The sequence below is a fragment of the Crocodylus porosus genome, unplaced genomic scaffold, assembly GCF_001723895.1.
Source record: "Crocodylus porosus isolate Cpor-Errol unplaced genomic scaffold, CroPor_comp1, whole genome shotgun sequence".
NCBI classification, from domain to species: Eukaryota; Metazoa; Chordata; order Crocodylia; family Crocodylidae; genus Crocodylus; species Crocodylus porosus.
Window position 1 is genome coordinate 143,322,647 of NW_017728931.1, and position 15,419 is coordinate 143,338,065.

The window sequence follows — 15,419 nt, forward strand, 5'->3', positions numbered from 1 at the left end:
AGGTCCCTTCCGACCCTACTAACTATGAAACTATATGAAACTATGAAACAAGCTGGGGAGTTTGCCATTGCCAAAGTACTGGGGTTAGGCCTCTGTTTGGGAGCAGACTGGCTCGTTCTAGTTTCACCAGTCCAGTGTGAGGAATTCCAGCTCAGGGTATAGGAGCTGGTAAGATTCAGCTTCACTGGCCCCGCAGTAGGAAGCACCAGGGTACCTTGTAGATTTATGGTCCTCACCTGGAGAGTGGTGGGCCACAAGGCTGGAGTGCAGCTGTCTTGGCTCCCTTCCTGATGCTCCTGGCACCAGGCTGTCCTGTGTGCTAGCCCCAGCAGGAGAGAAGCATCCAGGCGGCCTTGGATACCCTGCTGCTTTCTGCTCAGAGGCAGAGCTAATTAGAGTAGGTGCAGACCTGTGTGTGCATAGATGTGGTGCTTCCTTTGCTATAGAGAAAGCACATAGCTGCTCCACCCACTCTTGCTGGGGAGGCATGAAGGAGGTAGTTGCAGGGCTATACCTGGGTTGGGGTGGGGGAGTTGAAGGTGAGCTGTGGGGGTGGGAGAGTTCAGGCCATGCTGGGATCTGGAGGTGGGCTGTGGGTTTCGGAAGGTCACAGGGCACTGCCTTATCTGTCACATGGCATGTGCCCTCTCCAGAGTGTAACAGAGAGAGCAGAGGCCCACAGGGGGTGCCCAGGGGAGGTAGGGGGCCTTTGGAGCTTATGATCAGGGAGCCTCTGGCTTCTCAGAAATGCCCTAATCCTAGCAGGTGAAACCTGCTTTCAGCTTGGTGGCCCTGCCAGGCTCCCCCATATCAGGAAAGGCCTCCACTGTGTCACTGTCCGCACCGAGGCTAGGGCATGTGGGTGCTCTTGGGGGAAGTAACTCTGACTCTAAGTATGCCATGTCCTTGGCAGATGGTGAGCGTGTACCAGGCGCACCAGCACTCCTGCTTCCTGTACCTCGGCAGCATCCTGGTAGATGAGTATGGAATGGAGGAAGGGTGCCGGCAAGGGCTGCTGGACATGCTGCAGGTAGGTGCCCCCCAGAGCTGTTCGGCTTCCTTCAACCTGCTGAGGCAGTGCACGTACATACATACACACGTACATGCATGTACGGACATGCACGGGCCAGGTCTAGTCATAAGCTGGACGTGCTCTTCAGCTACCTACTTAGCTGTATCTTCCAACTCCTTCCCCTCTCCCCTCCCCTGGGCCTGTACCTCAATGAAAGACAGTGGGATTTAGGTTCCCAGTGGCTCTTAAACTTCTTTGTTGCTCTGGCAGTTTTCTCTGTCTATGTTTGGGAATGCCCCAGTCCACCATTTGGTGTGGCTGCACCCTTGGTTTGGACAAGGGCCTTGAGACTTGTTCTGATGGAGCTTGCCCATGGTAACACCATCGGTGCTGCTTTCTAACTGCAACGGAAGGTGCCTGATGCTCTGAGCTAGGAGCTGCCTAAATATAGCTGTGGCAAGAGCCATTTTGTTTTATACAGATTGGTGTTGGGACTGTCAGTGGAAGCATTGAGGGCAGGGCTTGCTGCTGTAGATAAAAATGCCCAGACATTGAGCAGTGAACCCAACCCTCTCCTACCTGAGACTCCTTTGTGATGTTGAAGTGGTGCTGGCTGTCATGGGGAAAGCCAGGCCTCCTGTTCTGAGTCGCAGCCTGCTAGGAAGGGCGTTGTGTTCCTCAGCCAGCAAAACTGGCAGGGAACTTTGTAAACTGGAGCAGCCAGTGCTGTGGAGGCAACGAGCCTGGGCTGTTCCTCCCTGCATATGAATGCCATGTGCTCTCCCTGATGGAGGCACCAATACCCGAGTTCTGGCCTGGCCTCTCTCTGTAAGCCACTGAGGTGGCACAGGGAATGTTAGATGATCAGAGCACTGTACAGGCGTCAGGGCTGGGCGCCCTCATCGCTGTGCAGAGGGATGAAGAGACTGGCCCCGAGTCACCCTATGGAGGGCGGTGGGGGTCCAGAACATGGTTGTGAAGGTCTCGCAGGCTCTGCTCCTGCTTGGGTGTTGGCTAAAGGTCTGTCTCCCCCTCTCTGGCTTCTACCTGGCAATGCCAAGAAGTATCATTGCAGCAAATACTGAATCACCAACAGGTGGTGGAACCAGCCACTTCCCCCGTCTGACTCCAGGTACCATGAGTCAGCTCTGCAGGAGGAGAGGCTGACAGGTGGTCTGTGCACTGCTCCTGGGTGCTCTGTCTTTCTGAGTAAGAGATTACATGGGCACACTGATCTCCTGGGGTGACAGTGAGGCACAGAGCAGGAAGTCAGTTAAGTCCTGCTTCACATCCTCCAGGACCTCGTACTGAGGACTGCTGAATGCTTGCTGCCTCAGGAGTTGACTGAGGGCTGCTGGGGCTGGGGGTGGGCAGGCGACATTGGGTGCTTTTGTCAGCAGGGCAACCAGTCACCAGCGCTGCAGGCCACATTACTAGATTAATGTTGTATTTCTTGGATCTTATGAGCTGCTGCCCTAAAAGAAGTATTTGTGCCAGAAATCCAGCCCTCTGGTGCTAGTCCAGGCCCCCTGTGCAATAGTTTCACTTTGGGCAGGTCTATGGTGGCAGCTGTGTGAGGAATGGAGCCCTGGGTAGCAAAGCAGGGAAGCAGCTAGGCCCTGTGGGAAGCCGTGACACATGGGTTGGGCTGTCTGAAATGGGGAGTTGGACCTGCAGACCGGGGGCAGTTGGGCACAACTGCTGTTTATCACGTGGCTGGAGCACATGCAGCTGCAGGGAGGTCTGACTAGAGTGTGCCTTAAACTGCTGGGCTTCTGCATCAGCTGTGCAGCTTCCACTGGAAGAGCCATGCTTGAGACTTGGGTGACCCCTTCCCTGGGCACCCCTTAACAGCCTGTCACTGGGCTTGCTGTAAGCTGTAAGCCCGTGGCCAGCATAGTGAGTAAGCTGTGTCTTTCTCTCTTTGTCTCTACCTGTTCTCTCCCATCTTTCCTTCCCTGCAAACTGCCCCCACCACGACTAACATGTTGTCTTGTGTTGTCTCTGTAGATCACGGAGTATTAATTAAATTGCGATTATAGCTCACTGCTAACCGCTCCCCATAACCCTCTTCCTAGGCGCTATGTGTACCCACCTTCCAGCTCCTCGAGCATCCCAATGGCCTCCAGAACCATCCAGACACTGTGGACGACCTCTTCCGGCTAGCAACCAGGTAAGGGGGGGGTCCCCTCTTTTGGCTTCCCATAGATTCATAGAACCATAGAAATTAAGAGCTGGAAGGGACCTTGAAAGATCGAGTCTAACCCCCTCCCCCCCCACCGTGTGCAGAAATACTGCTGAGATTCCTCTGCTGTGGTTTCAGCTTCCATATAACACAGGTGGTATCGCTGTAGCAAGGACCTGGTATTCTTTGCTTTGGCACCAGGTCAACATTTAGGGATAAATCTGGGGTGTGCCAGTGCTCCAGCTAGGGCCAAAGCTGGAGTTCCTGACGAGGGTCTTGCCCCTCTGCTCAGGGTCAGACCGAGGCCATATTAGGGGTCAGGAAGGGATTTTACCCCATTATCAGATTGGTATGGAGGGCGGGGGGTTGCCTTCCTCTGTAGCAGGGGGTATGGCTTCTACCCGGGATCTCCTGCATGTGTATTGACAACCTTTTATAGAAGCAGGACGTTGGCCACTGTGGTCCCCCTGCTTTCCCTTAGGCAGGTTCAGGTGTTAGGCTTGACAGTAGTCTTATGAAGAGTTTAAATTATGGATGTGTATAGGAAGGTTTGGATAGGGATAATCCTACCTCAGGCAGGGGGTTGAACTGGATATGACCTCTGGATGTCCCTTCCAGCCCTACTTCTCTATGATGACTCTGATGGGATTTGAATTGTGTGAGAGCACTGGCTCCATCAACTCTGGGTGCCTTAGCAACCGCCAAGCCTTTCCACCAGTAGAGCCAGTATCCAGCAAAGGAAAACAACCTCCGTGGCCTGTGCTCATCAAGGGCTCACTCATGGGGGTGGAAGGGAGGCAGCTGCTATAGATCGGGGATGTAATTTATCTGGCTCCACAGGCTGGACCTGACGCTGGCTGAGGGCTCGCCACCCCTGCTGTAGACATTTTGGCTGTTGCACAAGCTGGTTTGGGATTTGGGAAGTGGTCTAGGTTCTGCTTTCCTTGTGGCTGGAGCTGAGGCAGTTTGCACAGAACTTTATCTCCCTGAGAGAGCAGAGTAGCTTGAGCTGTGGCTTGGCTGTGAATCAACAGGGCAGTGGGAAGGGGGCTTGCTCTTGCTGACTGTGATGGCAGCCCTGCAGGGAAGTGAGGGTTGAGTACTGGGGCAGAGAAATGGTAACTGAGTGCAAGGAAGCAAGGCCCTGCAGGCCAGCCCGTCAAGAGGGGTCTCTCTAGGGAGGGTCTGGCAGTCAACCAGTCAGCCTGCTCCCTTTGCAACCGCCCATGCTTGCTATGACTTCCATGGGCATCTGTCCTCTCCTCTCTCAGGTTCATCCAGCGCAGCCCAGTCACCCTGCTGCGCAGCCAGGTGATAATCCCCATCCTCCAGTGGGCCATCGCTGCCACCAGCCTTGACCACCGGGACGCCAACTGCAGTGTCATGAAGTTCCTGCGGGATCTGGTCCACACTGGTGTCGCCAATGACGTGAGTGACGTGGGGTGGAAGGGCCAGGGGCTTTTACACATGTTCACAAGGCCTTGTTTCCCTTTCATGCATGTCTACCTCCTCCATCAGGACAGGAATCTGCTTCCAGGCCTATAGGGTTGACTTGGGATAGCTGAGTTCTGGCTTGCTGAAGGGGAAGGGGAATAAGAGCATAAGAAATGCCGTTTTATGGGATCAGAGCAGGTCCATCTAGGCCAGTGGGGCTCAACCTTTTAGGCTCTGTGGGCTAGATGAATGGAGTAGGGCCAGTCCACAGGTTAGATCCTGCCCCACATGCCAGGATCTGGCCTGGTACCGGCCCTCCCTGCATGAAGCACTAGGAGTGGGCCTTGGGCCTCATCCTCATCCCTTCCCATTCCTGTGTGCTGTCATTGGCCCCTGGGAGCTCAGCACTGCCCCCTCCTGCCCCCCACCACATGCCTGGGTTGATCCCTAGGGGGCCTGGCATCACTTCCTTGCAGTCCAAAATGCCAAGACTGTGAGGACACTTGGCACTGTTTCCTCCCAGGCCCCTATGTGCCAGGATTAGGCCTTGGGGCCTAGTACTGCCCCTGCCTGGCTCTGCATGCTGGGATTAATTGGGCACTGCTCCAGGGTGCAAAACCTAGGGCTCCCCATGGGTCCAGAAATTTAGCGGTGGGGGAGCAGTGTCACCAATATCCCACCGCCAAATTTCCAGACCTGGGGGAGCCCAGTGGCCCAGATGACACCAGGTCATGGGCTAGATTTGGCTTAGGTCAGGGATTGAGTGCCCTGGTGTACCCCATTCCCCTGTCTCACACAGTGACAGAAAGTGGATATTGGAGGGGGGGAGGGTAAGCAGGACCTGGCCAGAATCTTCCACCCCCTACTTCTCTCCCACGGGAGCCTCCAGCATTGAGAGGTTCAGGAATTTCTGATTTAGACGCTACTCCAGTATTGACTTCTTTTTGATCCCCCTGGAACTGAACTAATGCCCTTCTGAACTGGGTTGAAATCTCAGCCTCCACCGTGCTGTGGATATTCTGGTCATGGGCAGAGCTAGGATTTTGAAAAGTGGGGTGCGGATGGTGCGGTGCATCATCACATAGAACACAACACCTATTTTTCTCCAGTTAAAAATAAACTAGAAGCTTTATTAACACACCGGGGGCCAGCGCTGTGTGATTCATCTTAAGATTGAAGCAAAAACAAATATAACTTCATTGGAGAGAGTTAAAAACAATTTGCAGGCCTGTTAAATAAGGGGTTTATTACCAGCAGCAGCTCACAGACAGCAGAATTGCAGAATAAAGGATGGCTTGGTTAGTGGAATGGCAGACCATTAAAAAGGAGAGGGTTGTTAACATCTGTGGAATGAAGTTTAATGTAGAACGGATCTGGTAGATAATAATGAGCCATGAAGTCAGTTGACTCCCTCACTGCTACTGGACTAGAAATGCTGCTGCCACTGCCTGACCGTTGGTGTAGAAGTTTGGGTGGAGGAGGAATCAAATGGTGGTGTAAATGCACCCCTCTGGGTCCACCCCTGATTCTAGTATTGTGCATTCATTGCATTTCCTATATGGCTCTGGGAATTGCAGATGTCTGACCCAGCCATGCAAAGCCAGGTGGGATTCAGACATCCATCGCTTGCAGGGCTGCTGCAGCCTGCCCTGCCATGTCGTCACTCTGTTAACTGGACCAGGAGTGTCAAATTCACCTGGCCCCGCAAGCTGGATGAATGGGGCAGGCCAGATGAAGGGCATGGGGCCAGCCCCTGCATGCTGGATCTGGCATGTGTGGCAGCCTGTCCAGGATGCAAACTGAATTCTGTGCCCACTTCAGCCAGCCTGGGGTTGGCACTGGATCAGACATGCGTGGGACCTACGATCCAGCCATCCTCTTCCTTTTCCCTGTCTCCCCATGTGCCAGATCCAGTGTCCACTCTGGCTGGTCTGAAACCTGTGCTGCTCGCAACTCGCATCCCAGACTAGCTACAGCAGGCATCACACCTGCTGGAATGGGCACCATGTGCAGCCTGCATCCTGGGCACTTCATGTGGGGCCTGTCTAACACCTTGCATGGGGCAACTGTGAAACCCAGGAACACCACCAGGGGCTGGATAAGGGGCTTGGTGGACTGGGTCTGGCCCCTGGGCCATATCTTTGACACCCCTGAATTAGACTACCTTCTGCAGGTCCTTCCTTACCACTGCTGTTCACCCAATGGTGCTGCAGGGAGGGAAGGGGTGAGCAGCAGCTGCTGTGACCTGTCCTCCTGACCTTCGGGTCTGGATCCTGGCTCCCGCTAAAGTGACATGCACCGACAGGCAGCGGACATTGCTTGTATGTGAGGCTGTTTATCCATGCCTGAAGCATTTAGCACCTTGAACCCACAACACTGTCTTTCCACTTCCTGTCCTATATGTGTGGCCACGAGCAGGTTGGATGGGATGGAGGAAGGTGAGGCAGGCCCCTGGTACACCTAACGTATATTAACTGGTTAATTGCACAATAAATTTAGACTGGCCACACATGCAAAGTAATTAGCAGACCATAAAAATGTCTATCTTGCTATAAAAAGAGCCAACCAGCTACAAAGATAGAGCTTAAAAATGTGTGAAAGCTTTATAGCTGGTTTCTATCCAGCTTTATTTTGAATGTGTGGCAGGGCCTTGAGAGCGAGAGCTCTCTCCAGGCCCTCCCTGCTGCCGTTCCCAGTGTGGCTCACATGCTTCTCTCCCATGCCCTGCAGCACGAGGAGGACTTTGAACTGCGGAAGGAGCTGATTGGGCAGGTGATGAACCAGCTCGGCCAGCAGCTCGTGAGCCAGCTGCTGCACACGTGCTGCTTCTGCCTGCCACCCTACACCTTGCCGGACGTCGCCGAGGTGCTCTGGGAGATCATGCAGATCGACAGGCCGGTAAGGCTGGCCAAGTTTCCTCCCAAATGCCTAGAGCCTGGCTGCCATGGGAAGATGCTGGGCAGCCAGGTGGTGGCAGGGAGGTCCTCCAAGGGGTGTGATGAAACCCTCTCTGGGAGTTTGGATGGTTGGGCTGATAGGACTTCACTGCTGTCAGAACCCCAAGTGCCAATGTGACCAGCCTAAATTTGAATGATTCCTCCCCACTTACAGCACATACAGCCATTGCCCTACCCCAGTGGTGCTCAACCTTTTGACCCTGTAAGCCAGATGTGTGATGTGGGTCTGCAGGCCAGATTGGGGCTTGGCACCACCACCTCCCAGTCCTCCATGCTGAGATTGGGTCCCAGGAGGCTCTAAATACCCCACACATGTCAGCATTGAGTCTTGGGTGTCTAGCATCGCCCTTTCCTGTGTGCCAGGATTGGGCCCTGGGGGTCTGACACAATCACCTCCTGCCCCCTGCATGCTGGCATTGGGTCTTGGGAGGCTGGCACTGCCCCCTGCTTGCTGAGGTTGGGGGTGGGGGTGAGGTAAGGCACTGTCCTCTCACCTCTCCCGTGTGCTGGGATTGGGCCCTGGGTCCCAGTGCCATCTCCATCCACCCATGCATGCTGCCATGTCTGGTGTTCAGGACCCAGGGCTCTTGGGTCAGGAGATCTGGAAGCAGAGAGCAGTGCCACCACTCCCCCAGCCACAAATTTCTGGACCTGTGGGGAGAGCAGTTGAGCACCCCTGCCCTACCCCATTCCTCCAGTTCCTCTGACACGATGCTCTGAGTTCCAGGATAGCTCTTGGCCAATCCTTCCATCTCCCTATCTTCAGATTTGGTTCCGATTTTCTCAAGTGAAGGAGTAAGCAGGAGGGGGCTGATTATCACAGCATGATGATGGCACCATTGCCATGCTGCAGCTACTACAAGGAATGTGGTTCTGGCCCAACCTAAATGGGGTTTGTCCCTCCTGGGCTGAGAGGCCCCAGGCTCGGGCGGGCTCAGGAACTGCTAGGAATGAATCACTCTGGCTGTGCATAGTGCTTGCAGATAAAGGGGAGGCTTAAACAGAGGCCTCCTTCAGCAGACCAAGCTGGCCACCTTGAGTGGCAGGCCTCAGGGCTAGAACCTGATCCATGGTCCCTTGATGCAATGTTAACTCTTCCCTTGCTCCTCCCCTTCTCTCTATTCAGACCTTTTGTCGCTGGCTAGAGAACTCACTGAAGGGTTTACCAAAGGAAACCTCGGGGGGAGCCCTCCAAGTGACACACAAACAACTCACAGACTTCCACAAGCAGGTCACAAGGTGAGCAGTGCTGGGCAGGTGTGATGCAGGCAGGGTGCAGAGGGGCTGCTCTTGGGGGTCGTGGCCATGCACACCCAAGGCCAGTAGCAGATGAGCTATTCTAGGTGATTTGGTGTAGATTGCTTGCACACTGTCTTTGGACCCATCACTCTCCTGAAATGGCAGCAGGGTGTCCCTCGGAGCACTGATGTTCCTGCCCATGCCAGCATCCCAGCAGTCCTGATCAGTTCCCTTTGCACTGTGAGCATCAGGTGCCAATTCTTGACTGGTAAAACACAACAGGGCTCTATGTAAAATCAAGTCAGGAAGTGATGCATAATATATGCTCCATCATCACTGAAATGCACATGCGCGCACGTGATCAGTTTTCAGGGTGTAAATCTGAGACTCGGAGCAAAACTGCAGTGACCTAGCGAGAGCCTTGTGAAATCTGTCAGCTATGATAAGACCTCAGGGGTTCAGGTCTCTCACTGCCAGTCTGTCATTCCCAGTTCAAACCAGGCTTTTACCTAGAAAAATCAGGGCCGATGCTCTCATTTGGCTTCTCTTTGCCAGGGCTAGATTTGGTGTGTTGTCATGGTACTGGGGTTTGTGGCTACCACTAGATTCTCGTGGGAAGCAGCACCTGAAAAATTAAGCTTTCTTGTGGCTTTCAATGCTTCCAAGTTTTCAGTGTTGACCAAGAGCAGGTTGGTTGGGTGTCGGCAATATCTAGAAGATGGAGAAATGGTATTGAATGAAAATGCTACTCTTCCTTGGGGTCAGTCAGACCTTATGCTCTAAGCTGAATAAAAGTTAATTGGCTTAGTGTTGATCGGCTTAGTGGAGCAGTTGCACACAAGGCTAAAAAACCTTCTCTGACTATCCCTGACCTGCACAGCTGTGACTTGCCACAAGAGGCTTTATGAGCAGGGCCGAACTAGGAGCTTGGGGAAGGATAGGCTCGCTGCTTCTATGTGAAGCGAGGTTGGCAAGCTTTGGGGACTGGGGGGCTTGTCTACATTAGAAGCATGCTGCTGGAAGCAGTTCTACCAGCGGAGACCCACAGAGTATGTCCCCCAGCTGGATGACTTCTGGCAGCCCCACTACAACATCTGTGCAGGCAGAGTACCTATGTACCCTGGCAGGGATCCATGAGAAGCCCTGGGTCCTGCTCTCACCCGCCGTTGGCTGGGTGGCTTGGCTGCTGGGAGCAGAGCTGGTCCGAGCGCTGGCAGGGAAGCACCACAGCCTCTTGGGGTGCAGCAGGACTTCAGCTTGGGCAGAAAAGCTGCGGAGCATGACCATAAATCGATGAAACAATAATAAAATTAGGTGGATTAGAAATAATCCTGCCTTGGAGTGGCATAACATTAAGATAAATAACGAGTGCTTTGAGCTACTTAAAAGGTGTTAATGTGCAGCCGGTCCAAGGCTTAAGAGCTCCAGAAGCCGCCTAAAGTTACCGTGTAACAAGGCCCTTAGGATTGTAGTGCAGCCAGGCCAGCAGGGCTGCAAGAGGTCGCACCTAGTTTAACCCCTGCTCAAGGCAGCATCAGCCCCATCTAAACCATCCTAGGGTCTGTGCAATGCCCGAGGATGGCGATTCCGAAATCTGTAAATATCCTGTTCCAATGGTTGACCGCCCTAATAGCGAGAGAGTTCTCCCCAGTCTCCAACCTCGGTTTCCCCTGTGCAATTTCAGACTGTTACTCTAGTCCTGGCCCCCGCAGACATGGAACATAGTCTCTTGTCATCCTTTCGGTAGCAAATCCCTCCTCAACTTTCTCCTTACACCAAATCCCAGTTCTTCCAGCCAGTGTTCATAAACCAGTCCTGACTCAATTGTCCTGGTCTGACAGTACTACAAGAGACAGGCCTCCCCACCTCTCCCTGCTGTTGAGCTTTAGTTCAGTGCATCAGCTCTGGGGTCCTGCCCCGGTACCAAGCTCAGTTTGCACCCTGCTTGCTTGTGCTGCAGAGGAGATCTTAGTGCTTGCTGCTGCCTGCCTTAACAGAGGGAGGTGGCTCATTCTCTCATGCCCTCCCTTGCAGTAGCGGCCGTTCTGTGACTGCATGTTTGGCTTGTGCGGTATAAAGCTTTCTGGCACCTTGAGACTTGAAGACAAAGTGTTGCTAAACGGGTACTGTAATGATTTGGAAATGCAGCCTCCCCGCCCCAATAACCTTTTGATTTCAAGTGTCTGAGATCCTGTCTTTTGGCAGAAAGGTGTTTTTGTGGTTCAGCCACTGGAGACCAGGATTGTAATGGTTAACCCCGACAAGGGTTTTTGGGGCAACCTTGGCCTGTGTGCCTCAGTTTCCCCTTGGTTGGTTTTCCAAGGGGAAGAGTGCATTTCTGAGCTCAGTAAACCCCTGCTCAAGCCAAGGCTGCTGTCTGAGACCAGGATCACAGAAATCTGGCACTCGGGTAGGGGGCTGGATTTCCCCTTCCTCGACTATCCCTGAACAACAGGTTTTTCTTTTCTCGCATGAGTCCCAGAGGCACGGAGCCCCAGGGGTTCTGGTGACTGGCTGCCCTGATCCCAAGCAGGAAACGTTTGGAGGCTCCTTCCCCTCCAGTTTAATTGGCCGTTGCATGTCAGCACATGGCTTTTCAGCCCTCGCCCCGGTCTGCTGTGCCCCATGACTCAGCAGCCCCTGCTTGCACAGCCCCATGGCTGTGCCCAGACTTGCCGTGGAGAGTCCCGCTGCTCCGGGTGGCAGCGCTAGACCAGCTTGGTGAGTCCTGGCCTGGCCCTCGGGACTCGGTTGCAAAGCTCTCCAGCCCCTTCATGCCTTGGCATGCAGTTCTCACCTCGTGTGACCTTAACCTGGAAACCCAGCTGAACTTCCTGCTTCCCGAACTCGGCGGTGTCCCCTCTGAGTCACCCCTTCGACTTCTGGCCCGGTCTAGGTCGGGACTAGCCAAAGCCTCCTCTGCCGGGCAGTTGTGAGCGGGCCCAGTGGCGACTGGTTGGGGATGATCTGGGTGTAGTGATGCCTGTGCTCTGCTATGGGGATTTCCCAGGCCTCTGGGCTTTGCTGGTTGCCTCCCACCCCGCCTTTCTGTTCCACATGACCTGGTGTTTTTAAGCCTCCCGTAAGCGTTGGGTGTTGGCTGCAGCCGAGGCTGGGGATTTTCACTGGTGTGCCAGTGCTCCTGCTGGGGATTGAAGCCGGAGGTTCCTGGCTAGAGAGCCTTGCCCCCCTGCTCAGGGTTAGACTTATCATCATACTGGGGTCAGGAAGGAATCGTACCCCATGATCAGATTGATACAGACTGGTAGGGTTTTGCCTTCCTCTGTAGGGGGGGCATGGCCTCTGCTTGGGATCTTTTGAGCTTATACAAGCTGTAATAGAAGCAGTATGTTAGCTGCTGTGGGCCCCCCTGCTTTACTGAGGCTGGGTCGGGTGTTGATGTCTGTTGTGTCAGGGTTGGCGGTAGTTTTACAAAGAGTTTAGATTATGGATTTGTCTGGGATGGTTTGGACAGGGCTGATCCTGCCTCGGGCAAGGGTTTGCACTAGATGCAACCCCTGGACATCTCTTCCAGCCCCACTGCTCTACGATTTTTATGACTTCTGTCATGTGGTTGACTCAGGGTTGCATGGACATATAACGTGGCTATGCCCATGTCCTTGGCGGCCTCCATGGGGATGCCAGGATCCAAGTGGGCCGTGATGACTGAACCTGCCCTAAAGGGTGGTCCCCCAGCTCCAGGTTGAGGCATGTTAGCAAGGTGGTGATGGCATCTTAGCCGCATAAGCCACTGAGAAAACATTGACAGTGCCTGTCTTGGCAAGGCACAGGTTAGTCAAGAGTGGCCAAGTCTTGCACAGAACCAGAGCCCACGACTGGCTTGGCATGGAGTCCTCTGCAAGCACCCACATCCAGGTCCTCAGCTGGGGGATTGTCCAGCTTCCCCTGTACCTGCCAAAGGCCTCATATATAAGGGAGAGGGGTGGGTAGGGCAGTGTCAGGGGCTGAGGCTAGACTAGGGCCTTGGCCGTTCTGGAGTCTGCCCCATTGCACCTGGCAGACATTGCGACTGGTCGCTTAGGGCAAGTCTGTGCTGTGCTTGCCTCACTCTCCCACTCCTTTTCTGTACCCCCCGATCCCATGAGCAAGACAAGGCAGCCAGCACAGAGGGCCCCGGGCTGTGCCCAGCACTGCTGCGACCTGGGTCTCCAGTGTATGTGGTGGTGCATACTCCAGGCTGTCCGAAGGTGTCTGTGTCACTGCAGCCTCTTGGGGCCAAAGTGGGTGGGCTGGGCTAGTTCACAGCTGCCGCAGTGAGATCTGCACATGGGAAAACCAAGGCACGAGGAGTGGTGACACCCCCTCGGCAGCACCCTGGGACGTCGGAGCTCCTGGCTCACACCCCAGAGCTCACGCTGCCCGCTCGGGGCTGTTGCAGGTTCGCCAGTGCCCTGCCCCACTGAAACGGGTGTGGAACGCTCCTCCCCAGCCCTAGCACCTGCGGCAGCTTGCTGGACTGGAAAATCAGCAGCTCGTGCATGGGCTTCCCCTCTGGGAGGGTGGGTGCAGTGGGGCGGCACCGTCTCTAGGAAGGAGTCAGTGGGATCAGTGTCCCGTAGTGTTGAGCAGCTTCCACCTCCCTTAGCTGCTAGGCTTCCCTTTAATGCCTCCCCTTGTCTTTCAGCGCGGAGGAATGTAAACAGGTCTGCTGGGCTCTGAGGGACTTCACCCGGTTGTTCCGATAGCTTGCGCTCCTGCACTGAGCCTGTCTCCCAGGTGAGTGAGATGCCCTTCGTGCCCCAGCCCCAGGAAGGCTGTGGCACTGCACTGGCTTGAGCCTATCCCCCATCACAGTGATTCCTGAGAAGGTGGGTTTGAGCAGGGTGCTGCCATAACCCCCTCGTCACTGGAGATGGGTGGGAGCCTGTCAGCAATTGCATGAGAGGTTGCTAACCCTTGAATGCCCACTGTGGAGCCCTGCAGCAGACCCAGGCATGGCTGGTGGACATTAGTCTCCTCCCTGCAGTGGGTGCAAGTCCTGGATACATTTGCTCTCTGCCGTCTCGGAAGAAAGGAAGCAGTCGCAGCCCACTGAAAGCCAGGCTTCTGGAGGCCACCTGAGAGCAAGCCCTGACTGCGGGCATTTGCTTGGCCTGGTGCTGATAGAGAAGCCAACAGGCCTCGCCTGGTAGCTGTTCATAGTATCACAGTACTTAGGGTCGGAAGGGACCTAAACAGGTCATAAGGTCCTCCCCCCTGCACCAGGCAGGAATGGGTGCCGGGGTCATCTCACCCCAGATAAATCTGTCCAGCCTCTTCTTGAAGACCCCCAAGGTAGGGGAGAGCACCACCTCCCTTGGAAGCCCGTTCCAGAGCCTGGCAGCCCTACCTGTAAAGTTGATATCAGCAGGTGCTGCACGTGCTCTGGTTTGCGTTGGGGGGGGGCCCAGACTGAAAGGAGCTGGCCTTGGGTTGATATCCTGACCCGACACCCCTCCTCCCCCCCCCCCAGTGACAAGCCAGTTATGGGTGTGACACGTATGGGAACAGAGTAGGATACGCCCAGTGCAGTTCCTCGTGGATGGTGTCCACAAGATCCACGTCATTCTGAACAGTAGGCCAGCATCTAAAGTTGCTTGTCCCTTGAAGCAGCTTCGCTGGGTCAAGAGAAGGTTGCATGGGCACAGCTAGCATCCAGGCAGCCAGAGGTTTCACTTGGACACCTTCGCCTGCACTCAAAGGTGTTAGGTGAAGAGCAAGGAAGGCTTGTGTCACCTCTTGGTTATGGGGCAGCTCCCGATCTCAGCCACAGTCTTGCTGCCCCCCAGCTCCTTCACCACTGCTGTTTCTTCTTTCTCAGCAGTCACTGGGTAGCCTGGGGCCTCACGACACTGGCAGTACGTCATTGCCGTGGCAGCACAGCCGAGGGAGTAAGATTCCCACGGTCTCTGTATCCGTACTGGGAACGAGGGCAGCTTATGAGACGGGGGTTGCTGCCGTTCCTGGACACAGTTGAAGCCCAGGTTGTGTGTGAAAGGCACCCCTGGGACAGTGTCACTGCCACATTGCCAGGCCGAATGTGCGTGAAACGGGGCATATCATCTCGGCCGTGTCCTGCCATGGTGCTAGGAGTCAGGGCCACTGAGCTTTCGGCCTGGCCTGGAGAGCTCCATGCGCCGTGGAGACACTGATGGCACTTTTTGTGTCCCCTCCCTCCCCACCTCCAGGAATGTCTTTTGATTAGAAGACAGGAAATAACGCAAACAAGAACGTGTCCCACAATCAGCAAACTTCATTGTGGCCGAGGGCTTTCACTCGCTCTAGCGCGTCCCGCCAAACCCGGGGAGCCGCTTCGCCGCCAGAGCAAGCCAAGTGAAGTTCCTGCTTGTGAGCGAGAGGGCAACTCAGACGCGACTAAAGATGGCTGCAGCCCCACCTCCGGCGCTGCGGGGGGGCGCTTCTTCCCCGAGGGGACTGGCTAAAACAACAAAAAGCAAAGAGAATAAAAACAAAAAAACAAAACAAAAAAACACAAAAAAATTTTAGAAAATTAAAAAAAAAAAAGAAACAGGAAGAAAAAACCCAATTTGCCTGGCAGCAAAAGGAAAAAAAAAAAAAAACACAAAACAAA

At 54.5% G+C, this 15,419-nt stretch overlaps 1 protein-coding gene and 1 long non-coding RNA gene across 3 annotated transcripts in view; one reads left to right on the forward strand and one right to left on the reverse strand.

The window, feature by feature from the left end:
- The window catches only part of LOC109315871, a 19,581-nt gene extending 6,837 nt beyond the window's left edge, over window positions 1-12,744 (reverse strand). Inside the window, exons 1-2 of the long non-coding RNA XR_002102633.1 lie at window positions 12,595-12,744; window positions 10,591-10,596 (exon numbers count right to left, since the gene is read on the reverse strand). This is a non-coding gene — a long non-coding RNA (uncharacterized LOC109315871). The remainder of the gene's footprint in view (window positions 1-10,590; window positions 10,597-12,594) is intronic.
- Window positions 1-15,317, forward strand: part of TNPO3 (transportin 3) — a 72,546-nt gene extending 57,229 nt beyond the window's left edge. For both annotated transcript variants that reach the window (XM_019543828.1, XM_019543829.1), the window contains exons 17-23: window positions 914-1,030; window positions 3,091-3,185; window positions 4,469-4,625; window positions 7,362-7,529; window positions 8,715-8,827; window positions 13,473-13,564; window positions 15,016-15,317. In XM_019543828.1, the coding sequence (XP_019399373.1) occupies window positions 914-1,030; window positions 3,091-3,185; window positions 4,469-4,625; window positions 7,362-7,529; window positions 8,715-8,827; window positions 13,473-13,533 (711 nt within the window). In that variant the 3' untranslated portion in view covers window positions 13,534-13,564; window positions 15,016-15,317. The remainder of the gene's footprint in view (window positions 1-913; window positions 1,031-3,090; window positions 3,186-4,468; window positions 4,626-7,361; window positions 7,530-8,714; window positions 8,828-13,472; window positions 13,565-15,015) is intronic.
- Window positions 15,318-15,419: the final 102 nt, after the last annotated feature.